The 10794-nt window shown below is 41.2% G+C and overlaps 1 protein-coding gene across 6 annotated transcripts in view; it reads left to right on the top strand.

Moving 5' to 3' along the window:
* The first annotated feature begins 861 nt into the window (after positions 1 to 861).
* Positions 862 to 10794, top strand: part of fancc (FA complementation group C) — a 27013-nt gene continuing 17080 nt past the window's right edge. The window contains exons 1-5 of one of the 6 annotated variants that reach the window (XM_068566304.1): positions 862 to 991; positions 1222 to 1250; positions 4261 to 4491; positions 8863 to 8950; positions 9133 to 9227. In XM_068566304.1, coding sequence (XP_068422405.1) covers positions 4294 to 4491; positions 8863 to 8950; positions 9133 to 9227 — 381 coding nt within the window. In that variant the 5' untranslated portion in view covers positions 862 to 991; positions 1222 to 1250; positions 4261 to 4293. Of the gene's footprint in view, positions 1251 to 2757; positions 2825 to 3622; positions 3635 to 4260; positions 4492 to 8862; positions 8951 to 9132; positions 9228 to 10794 lie in introns of those variants that run through there. The other 5 variants (XM_068566305.1, XM_068566303.1, XM_068566307.1 and 2 more) reach the window with 5 other exon arrangements.

The raw sequence follows: 10794 nt of genomic DNA, 5'->3' as shown, positions 1-10794 counted from the left end.
ATGGCACCAATGCACATTATGCGCACAAGCGTATATACGTGCACACGTACATGCACAAACTCCAACAAGTGACATTAAGTAGGTTTAAACAACCACTTCCTGGTGCACGGTGCCGGGTTGGAGCCTCTGGGTGTTTTGTCAGTTTGAGCCGTGCAGGCCAGGAAACCCTCAAAGTTTGGAGGCACGCTCCAGCCCCCTGAATTCCTGCCAAAGGTATACAGTTTACTTCACCCCCTTAGATCCTCACCCCTGAAATGAATGACACATACACTTTTTTTCAGTTTGGACCCCATCCATTTGGAACTGTTAGATCAGCTGAATCCGTAAACCTCTTCAAAGCACATCTCTACCAACTTCTGTAATATATTTGTGTCCTCTGTATTGTTATATGTGTCCTTTCTGTTTATTGCTGTGTGTGTGTTCTTAATTGTGGTGGGGGGATTTTTTTTAAATCTATATCCTGTGAAGCACTTTCACACATTTTGTTTAAAGTTGGACACACTTACACATGCATGCTCATTGTTTCAGACATTGTTTCAGACATTTTACAAAACATTTTAACCCTTCAACTGCTGTTGAAGATGATCCCTACAGCCAATTCCTGCTAGATGAGTAAAACTGTTATTTTTAAATTTAAAAAAAATACACATGTACAAGTATATAATGTGTGTGTGTGTGTGTGTGTGTGTGTGTGTGTGTGTGTGTGTGTGTGTGTGTGTGTGTGTGTGTGTGTGTGAACCGTAAGCGCTGGAGAGCCATCTGACTCAATTTCCCAGCATGCACTGCCACGATGATGAGTTGGAGGGGCTGGACTCGATTCAGCCAATCGTCTTCTTCCATACCCGGAAGTCTGACAGAAGAGGGAAGTTCAGTTTGTTTACGTCGCGCGAAGAAAGCTTGGTTTCTTGTCTGAAGCCTTATATGAATGAGTATACCTGACTTCTGCTCTGCGAAGATGTAAAATGTGACGCCTGCACGACTTTGTTTACATGTAAGTCCTTCTTTGAAGCGACAGTAGTTGACATGTATGCGACTGTAGAGTAATTCACGTTAACCTGCTGACACCTGAAGCAACGGTTGTAAAGCAGCACGAGCTTGACGTGAGTTCACTCAGTGGTGCATTCACGGAGTCGTGACGTAACTCGACAGGACATACCGAGTAGTTTGGTATCTTCAAAAGGAACCGACTCATTGTTTCTGCAACGTTCATTGTTATTGCAGTAGAGAGGAGGAACTACTGGCATCCTGTGGTAAGTTGCAGTTGTTGCACCCCAACGTGTGTGTGTGTGTGTGTGTGTGTGTGTGTGTGTGTGTGTGTGTGTGTGTGCGTGTGCGTGTGCGTGTGTGTAAGTATATGTAAGTATATGTGTGTTTGTGTGTACTAGACACGGCAAGATACTCCTTTAAGGATTATCTTATTTTATCTAAGACGTGCTGGTGTTTAAATTAACTTCGTTTGGCTGTTTTTTGGTCACCTAGCTAGATGAGTAAAAGTTATTTTAAAAGTTTGACAAAATGACCGTGTGTGTGTGTGTGTGTGTGTGTGTGTGTGTGTGTGTGTGTGTGTGTGTGTGTGTGTTGCTTCAGATAATATAAATGTAACTACTATTTGTTTAAAAAAAAGTAATCTAATCAAACTAATGTCAAAACACTATAAAGTTCAGGTTTCCTGTATAGACAATAATTCTGGACATGACTCAGGATTTGGGAAGCTGTCTTTCAAGGAATTTTTGGAAAGACATTTTTTCCATCAAACCATTCAATTTCAGGCCCTGCCCTGTATTGATGATACATGTTACCTTGAAGGAGCAAAATTATGAATTAAAACTGTTTTTAATTACATTAGCCCACCTTACTTGAGCAAAACTGTTTATTTTATGGCTTTGATTGAGACAACCCTTTCTCTCATTTAATCCCTGAGTTCTTAAATAACAAACTGGAGTAAAATTGTAGAAAGTGATGTTAAACTGATTTGATTATACTGAAATAATGTCAACAATCTCATAATTGGAACAGCAAACTCACCCTTACCCAAAGTCCACACGCTTAGTTTAACAAATCTTCAAAGATAATATTTGACCAGTCACATCTTGTTCCTGCTCCAGAATGTGTTCAGCCAACACCAAGGCTGCCGTAGAGTATGTTTATGTGCATGTGTATGTTTTTCTGTTGCCTGAATGACATGCATTTGCGGCAACAAAGTTGTGTAAGTCCAGCATGTACTCCTGTGTATTCATATAATAGTCTGTACGCGATAGAGGTTGTGGGTGATCCGAGGTATCAGTATTCGGCATAGAGTTCTTTTCTACCTCGGCTTTACTAAAATCTGAGCCCCTAACACAAGTCAACAAGAGGCGTTTGTTCCTAATTTGGTTGAGTTTTTTTTCTCCCTGAAAATGAGTATTTATATATTCACATCAGCGAGCCATAGGGGCTTTCCAGCAGAGATGATGGCAAGACATTAAACAAATCGTGTATAACGAGGTGATCATAAAACACAACCCTGTGGTGTCTCACACAGACATGTCATTATGTCAAGAAAGAACAACATACACACATACACGCACGCACACACACGCGCGCACACTATTCTGAGGCTGCGTACAGACGCAAAGCACATCCTCACCCACACTCCTGTGATCTGCCCCCCACACGTTTTTCTCACTCATCATAAAAGGTGAAGAATGCGCTGTTTATTTCTCAGTAGGCCTTTGCGTGTGTGTGTGTGTGCGTGTGCGTGTGCGTGTGCGTAGGGCCGTGAGTAGTACTCTAGGACCTAGTTTGGGCACAACTCTGTCGAGAATTCAAGAAATATTCATTCTGTGTGAGTTTTTCTTACTTATTTTTCTTACTTACTGCAATTATTTCCCTCTTTTCTCTGCCTCTCCATCTCAACGGCCTCCATTACAGTCCCATCACGATATGGTGCGACTGGCTCAAGTTTAAAAGTATGATTCTTACATTGTGGTAATAAGAGTTTCACACAAGCAAGGTTACCACAATATGCTTACATTTATTTTCCACTTATTATGACTTATCCACATCTGCTCTAATAGAAAATGGGGGATGGTGCCGGCCACACAAGCACATTACAACGTAAAGCCCAACAGTTTGATTGACAGGCTGATGTTATTGGCTGATGCTAGTTTATCAAGATGTATTTTGGCAGATATTCAAATAGCTCGTAAGTAGAGAAGTGTCACATTGTACAGGGCCGTTGGATAGGTTGTATTACTTTTTATTAACATTTGTAATTATTTACTCGTAACATAAATGGAAATGTGTAATTTATTGCGCTTTTATTTATGGATGCGCTTCTTTAATTATTCAGACTCAGTGTACCTGTTGACTTTTATCCCATAAAAATGCTCCAAAAACATCACCAATATGCTTGTTATTCATGAATTTAATCACATCATTTTTTGTTCAAGGCTGTTTCCATAGATGTGTTGATTTGTTCATCACACTAATGTCACTATAACATGTTGTTTTGTCCACACATGCTTTAGTTTATTTTTTAATCATATTCTCATTTTAGTTTTGCACCTCTTTTCTGTTACTGTTTACACTTATCTGTATTTAATTCTGTCTTTCTAATCTGCTGCAATTCCCTCTGGGATCATCAATAAATAAGGTATCTTTTCTTATCTTAATGATGTTTTATTATAGGAGATGTGCCCTATAATTTATTGAATCGTTTGAGGTTTTATGTTTTTCTTTTAAAACACATTAATAATAATTATTTATATATATATATTTTTTAACTATTTTTTTTTATATAATACTTGTAACCTTGACACTTGTGACACTCACTGCAGTCAATGGTGCCTTGTAGAACTTTTGTTTTATTGCAAAATTATGCTGTGTGTCCTGAGGTCTAAAAAATATCTTGAAGGTTTTAAAAAATATATATTTTAAATCTTTCACTGTTTATATCCATTATTAAGCTTGCAGTCGTCTCATGTTCAAGAATTGCACAAGGCACCTTTAGCAGAGTTGGCCTTTGTTTGAAGGAAGTTGGCTCAGAAAAAAAACTTTGGAAAGCTCTTTCCAAATCTTTTTTGTATACATAACATGTAGAAATGCTGCTGTTATTCATTGCAATGTCATGTGAAGTCAAGATCCCGATGTAAAAGTGTTGACATTGCGAAGCCAAAAAGTAAAGGTTATTAAGAACAGATGCTAAGATATTTGTAATTTCTTTTTTGTGTTACCCTTGAAAACGGACTTGATCTTTGTCTCTCTTGGGGTCTTGCTTAGGTCCTCAGTACGTTCACCTGGACAAGTAGCAGAATGTCTGAGCTGCAGCCACAGATCCAGCTCCAACTAGCGGCAGAGCCCCCGCTGGACCCCCAGGAGATGCAGTTCTGGCTGGACAAAGTGGCGTCTTGGGGCCAGGCCGACCGCCCGGACACTCGGAGAGACACCTCGCTGCACTTGAGCAGACTGAGGGATTTCCTCCAGCGACTCCTCACACTCATCAACAACGTGGTGAGCGTGTTCTTATATCCCTGACGGATATGCAGATGTACACTTTATTTTCCAGATGCCCGTTAAGTTTAATAAAATAGTCCGTATCCACGAAGAGGCCTGTTTTTACAGTCTTGACACCTCACCAAAAGAAATAAATTAGATCAGTTGAATCGGTTACGCCAAAACAGCCGCCCCGAAGTTAATTTAAAGTGCACATACACACACACACACCAGCGCGCATGTACTTGCACACGCTTGCAAACGCACACGCTCACTCTCTGTTCGAGCCAGGGCACGAACAGTGAGTCCAGCGTTGGTTGGGTCCTGCTAACAGAGGCTGCTCTGTGCTGTGCAGAGGCCGCGTATGTCTGCCTGGCAGTGCTACAGTGTTGAGTTAGTCAGGTAATAGTCGCATTGGGACCTCCAGCGCTAACCTAATGTATCCCCATATCAGGTCCAGCAAATTTGGGAAGGTGGCAGAGGACACGAGGGGTGCAGGACTGTGAGATTTCACTGTTACCACGTCCTTGCCTCCTCCTTCCAGCTCTTTCGCCTTAGCACTTTCTGCTTTTTATAACCATAATTCCCTCACATCTCTCTCTCTCTCTCACTCATAATATACACTCTCTTTTTCTCACGTAAGGATCTTTTTCTTGTTAGTACTACAGTCACGGTGCTCTTGCAGGTTTTCATTTGAGATTCTCTCCAACCCCATATGTTTCACTGTAACACTGGTGATAGTTAGAATCCGTCTCAGTGTCTCCGTCCGTCTGACTTTGTTCTTCCTCTCCTCCTTCAGCCACTAGCATTATATTTTTATGGATCAATGGCTGTTACTTTTATCTGTCTGTCTCCTTCTCCGCTAGCATTATTCCGGGTACACGTCATGCAGAGGTGTCAGCATGTGTAGGATGGTGGAGCGGATACAAAGACAGGAAAAAAAAAGAATGGTATAGCTTAATTGGGTTGAAATCATTTTTACTGGCAGCGGGCTCATAAAAGTCCAGCTGAAGATAGCCTGCTTCTTGGCAGCATTTTGCATCCTTTGATGACTTAACAACTTTCCTGTGGCTTATGGCCTAAAATGAGAAATACTCCTAGTTATGATTCATTTCCAGGTTTACGCCTGGTTAAAAAAATCGAGGAAATTTCCTATTTCAATAGTGCATAAAAAGTATTTGGAAATGTTGCTTATTTTATCTCTTACTGAGAGTTTGATTGTCATCACACTCTTTTCTATCAGTTCAATGTGAGACAGTTGGCTAGCTTAGCTTAGCTTAGCAGCACCGCTACAGCTCATTACCTAACATGTTCTATCCAACTTGGTTAGTATGAACAGAAACTATTTAAACAAAAAGTGTAAAATGGCTATTTGGCGTTTTAGGTGGGGCTATGTTTCAGCCTACTTCTTGGCCGTGCGCAGTAACTTCCCCCGGTCTGTTTATCACCATGAGGTCGTCATGCAAACAATGGAAATTTCAGAAAGTCACTGTACCCAGCCAATATATGGTCCCGCATTACCCCATAAAATCACAAATTGAATTTTTTCTTTTTGGCCCTGAACCCTGATCTGAGACATTTAATACTGAAGTTATTCAAATCAATTCAATGCCTATGCTCTCCATGGCATTAAGAGCAAAACTGCCTGCGTCCAAGCTGTTATTTAGTATGTTTATGTCTATTTTTGTGTTTTTTGCAAAATAAATATAAAAAATACAAACAACTCTGAGTGATACGTTTCAGCATTGTTCCATTACCTGAATGAACTGTACTTAGTTGAAGGTTTCATTTTACTTTGAGAATAGCTGGTCCTACTTAAAAGTCTGCCTCCTTTGAGTGAGCCTGAATCAAAGTCGCCATACTGCATATTTAATGTGCTCCCCATAGAAACTTTGCTATTTGATGTTAGTGCTACACTGATGGTGGTTCAGTGACGTCAGCGACGGAAGTGTTTCCTCACCAAGATACATTGTCTTGTCCCAAAGCCCATTTCTAATTAAGAACTATGTTGCAAGGCTTTGATGGCGCGCTGGCCCCGGCAGTCGGTGATTATTACTTTCCGTTGCGATTGCCGATTCTTACGGGCATTCCATGGAAGTCACAAAGCTTGAGTAAAGTTCTTATTGTAAATGAACGTCCGTTTTGAGTTGCATCACCAACACACAAATGCACATGTATACTCGCACACAACGTTTACCATGTGTTGTTGGATTGATAGGAAGGCAGAGTGTGAGGGCTGTTTTCCAGACAGCATCGGCGGTGTTTTGGGGGCACAGAGAAACCCTACATGGTCTATTACTACCACTCTGCTTCCCATTAATGGTGATCTCATCCACTTGAGTGAGTCAAGTTAATCTCCTTGTCTGTCTAGTGCTGGTTTTGAACATATAGGCCGAAAGTTAACTCAACGTCTCCCTTTTATCCTATGCTACAGTTGGGCGTCTCCATGTGTGCTCAGTGCTCTCTGATTATCTTTGATGAATGGTGCATGAAGCAAGAATGATGCTTATTGGCAACGCAAAAACTTTTCTCCTATCTTTATTTCTTCTCTGCAATTCCTAAACCTTACTGAACTTTTGCTTCTTTGCTCTCCTCGTACACAATTTCCAGTGGAGCGTGAGTTAGGCTGATGGGAGGATGAGCCCGAGTGGAAGACATGGAACAAGAAGAGGGACATACTTTGAATCCCATCAGAGAACCAATGGGTGATATTTTAGGTTGATGACCATGCTTTTCCACATCCTTAGATCACATGAGATACTGATCACCTTAGCAATCCTCTTTGGTTGAGCTACAGCACACTGCTTCAATTACAACTGGCTTAAATCAGATTACTTTTTGTGGGTCTATCCTGCAACAAAGCAGTTCTCTTCGGTTCAATTAGCTCGCAGGTGAAATGCATGATACAATCCTAAAATATGGGGTGAATACTAACTAATATTGTAAATGCACATGTTGATGATTCATGCACACATGTGCAGACTTGCTTGTAAATGTAAGTAATACGTCACCTCTTTGATCTGCTTTCTGTACTGTATGTTCCACTGCAGTTTTCTTATTACAAAAATATTGTCCAATGCAGAAACCCCTCAATGTAATAAACCCAGAAAAGTAATGAGATGAAACAAACTTGTGTTTTTTAGTTAGTTATGCTGAATATAAAAATGAATTTGAAAGTCTTAATCCAGACTGAAGTCTTTTATTTCAGTCGCCATCTTGTGGTGGGATTAATAACCTCGCTGCTCGTAGTTTGTTTTTACTTTGCAAAACCAGTGTCTCCGCATCAGCGTCGACTTTAAATGGCGTCAGATTAGTTGGTCTCTCGTGATTGGTTTATTAAAAATTCTTTGTGGAGGAATGTGAGACTGAAGATGGACACTGACTTCTGTCGGATTTCAGGCAAATACTTAGTCATATTAAACTAGAAACAACAAATGTTGGTTGTAGTTTTACCAAACAGCCAAACAAGTTGTAATGATTACCTTCTGTTTGACGGTTTAAATAATCGTGTTTGTGACATTCTCCCGTCTTGTTTTTCCACATCGGTCCTCGATTGTGCTGTTTTTGGTATTTAATCGCACTCAAATTACTGCCCACCAAATCTTGTTTCCCAAAGGTTTCAGTGAGTCGCCCTGACATATTACTGTAATCTTTTCAAACCTTGTGACGATCATCTGGTAAATTATAATATTTTTCAAAAACTGGAACCGATATTCAGGATTAAAGGCTATCCACGTTCCTTAATACAGTCTTTGCCCCGACTTGAAACCTTCTGGATCTTTTAATTGGTTGTGAGGTTAAATAAATCACATGGTCTGTTGTTTGAGCTGGATAAAGAAGCACACACATACTTAAACTGTCACAGGTATAGCGCCCTCGACCAGAGCCCCTGTTCTGTGCTGTGTATCTCTCACTATTGAAACTGTGGTAGCAATTGTGACATGAGAAAAATAGGGGGGAAACAAAGGTGATGCATGAGTAATGCACTACTACTGTGCACCTGTGAATGTGCCTGCTATTCAACTTAATACCCCCAGCCATTAAGGAGACTTGTGATCTTCTCTAATGTTTGGTGTTGTGGCACGCAGGGTTGCTAGGTTAAAGGGATGGAACAAAGGAGGATGAAACGGGCGAGGATGTGCAAATATCTATCATACATTCAAACGATGACAGAAGGAGATTTAGTTTTTTGGATTGGTCCCACTTGTGTAGTGTTTGATTATGTGCTAGATGGAGGGGGGAAACAACTCATTTCTGTATATGTGCCTTTATCTCAGAGAACTAACCCACTTAAGTTATTAGTCCAAGCAAAGGTGTAATAGTGTAAAACATGTTGACTATTAAATCCATTTTCTCCTGCCTTTTTGCCATCTCTGTTATGTCCCCAAGTGCTCCACAACAGAGACCATGAAGAGGCTGCCCCTCCTCGGCCAGTTTCTTGGCCGACTCTGCTGGAACCCTTATGTCACCGCCGATGGTGAGTGCACCTTGGGGGGGGAAAAAACCGTTAATTCTGTATTGGGGAATTGTGGATGGATCAGGTCCATCCTAATAATAGTCTCTTTACAAGCATGAGTCATTTGGATGCTTATAATCTGTGTAAAAGGGGTGTTATATTAAACCAGAAATCCACCATCCATTGTGTCTTGCCGTCTGCAGCAACGGGCAGAGGGCTGTTGTTCCAGTGTCTGTGGGGACTGTACTCGGAGCATCCAGGCAATGCTGTGGAAAGAAAGGCTAACCAGTGGATGCGGGTATGGACTGGACTCTCTCTCCCTTTGTTGATAGTGAATTTAGAGGGAAGGGATTTGGGTAGACTTAGAATATTGATTAAAAACATTAACAAACAGCTTTAACATGCCACTTTCTATCTCTGAGATTAATTTAATCTTAGCATGTGCAGTAACTGGACATTTTCTGAACTGCATTTAATTTTTATCTCGCCAATTTGAGTTGGATTCAGGTTCAAATGGAAAATTTCCCTTGTGGTTAGATGCGTCAATCATAAAACCAAACACCCCAGCTGTTTATGGTTGGACCTTGACTGCTTTGTCGTTCTCTACCTAGCTTAACCCTAATTTTCTGTCAATCTCTTTCATCTACTTGACACGTGTGTAAGATTCCTTAAACACTGCAAACAGAAGGATTAGGGCTGGGCACCATCTGAAATACTTTGATACCAGTGTCAATGGAACACTTTAGTTTTGGTTCATTCCTATCCTGGCGCTGAAGAATATTCAGTAACTCAAGCCTTGGGCCCTTGCAGCGGTGGTGGGTGGAGCTGAAAGGCAAAGCTCTCTATTTGCCAGTCCATCTACGTTCATACCATCACCCACGGTCATGGGCTTTGGGTAGTGACCGAAAGAATGAGATCATCGATACAAGCGGCCAAAATGAGCTTCCTTTGTACCGCATCTGCGCTCAGCATAAGAAATAGTGTGAGAAGCTCGGACATCTGGAGGGAGCTCGTAGTAGAGCCACTGCTCCTTCGCATCGAAAGGGGCCAGGTGAGGTGGTTCGAGCATCATGATCAGCATGCCTCCTAGACGCCTCCCTTTTTAAAAGGTTTTCCGAGCAGGTCCGACTATTATGAGGCCCATGGTTGGAACCAGGACATGTTTAAGAGCTTGTATATCTTCTCGGGGTTCCCCAGGAAGAGCTTGAAAACGTTGATGGGCAGAGGGACGTCCGGAATAGCCCGATAAGCTTGCTCTCCTTGCAACCCGGCCCGAGCACGTGGAAGATACTGGATGGAAGGATGGAGAATGCCAAGCATTTTAAAATACATTGATATGTAGTTTTGTGTTTCTACAACTTACTCACTAAGCCTGGCTTACTTGATAAAGACACATTGTCAATTACGATGCCACATAAAGTCGTCTGTTCTTGCTGCAGTTTCATTGGTCACATGGATCCACCTAGTGGGGTTAGACAGAGATAAAATAAATAATCATGAGGGAAGCTGCAATAGGTGGACTACAACTATCCATTAAATGCCCTTTTCATCATATAATCAGACCTGATCTGTCTGCTGTTAATGTCCTAATTTGATCCGGAAAAACTGGCCGTACAGACTGATTATCATCCCTTAAATACACCAACAAACTAAATAGAAATCTGTCTTCGCCTGCCTTTGGGCTGCTGAAGAGATTTTCTGTCTAATTTAATTTTAATAGGAGTTTTCTCGCCAGCCCTCTGTTTCTCCTCTCCGATGGGACACAGATGATGAATGAGGTATATTGGGTCTCTGTTAGTCTAAGCCTTTTGTGCCCAAAACTGTAAAACATATTTTAAAAAGCAAATTAGACTTGACTGTTTCAC

Source organism: Clinocottus analis, unplaced genomic scaffold (genome assembly GCF_023055335.1).
Source record: "Clinocottus analis isolate CAN_PGR_092001 unplaced genomic scaffold, fCliAna1.0.p SCAF_7, whole genome shotgun sequence".
NCBI lineage: Eukaryota > Metazoa > Chordata > Actinopteri > Perciformes > Cottidae > Clinocottus > Clinocottus analis.
This window is presented reverse-complemented; position numbering and strand designations above follow the sequence as displayed.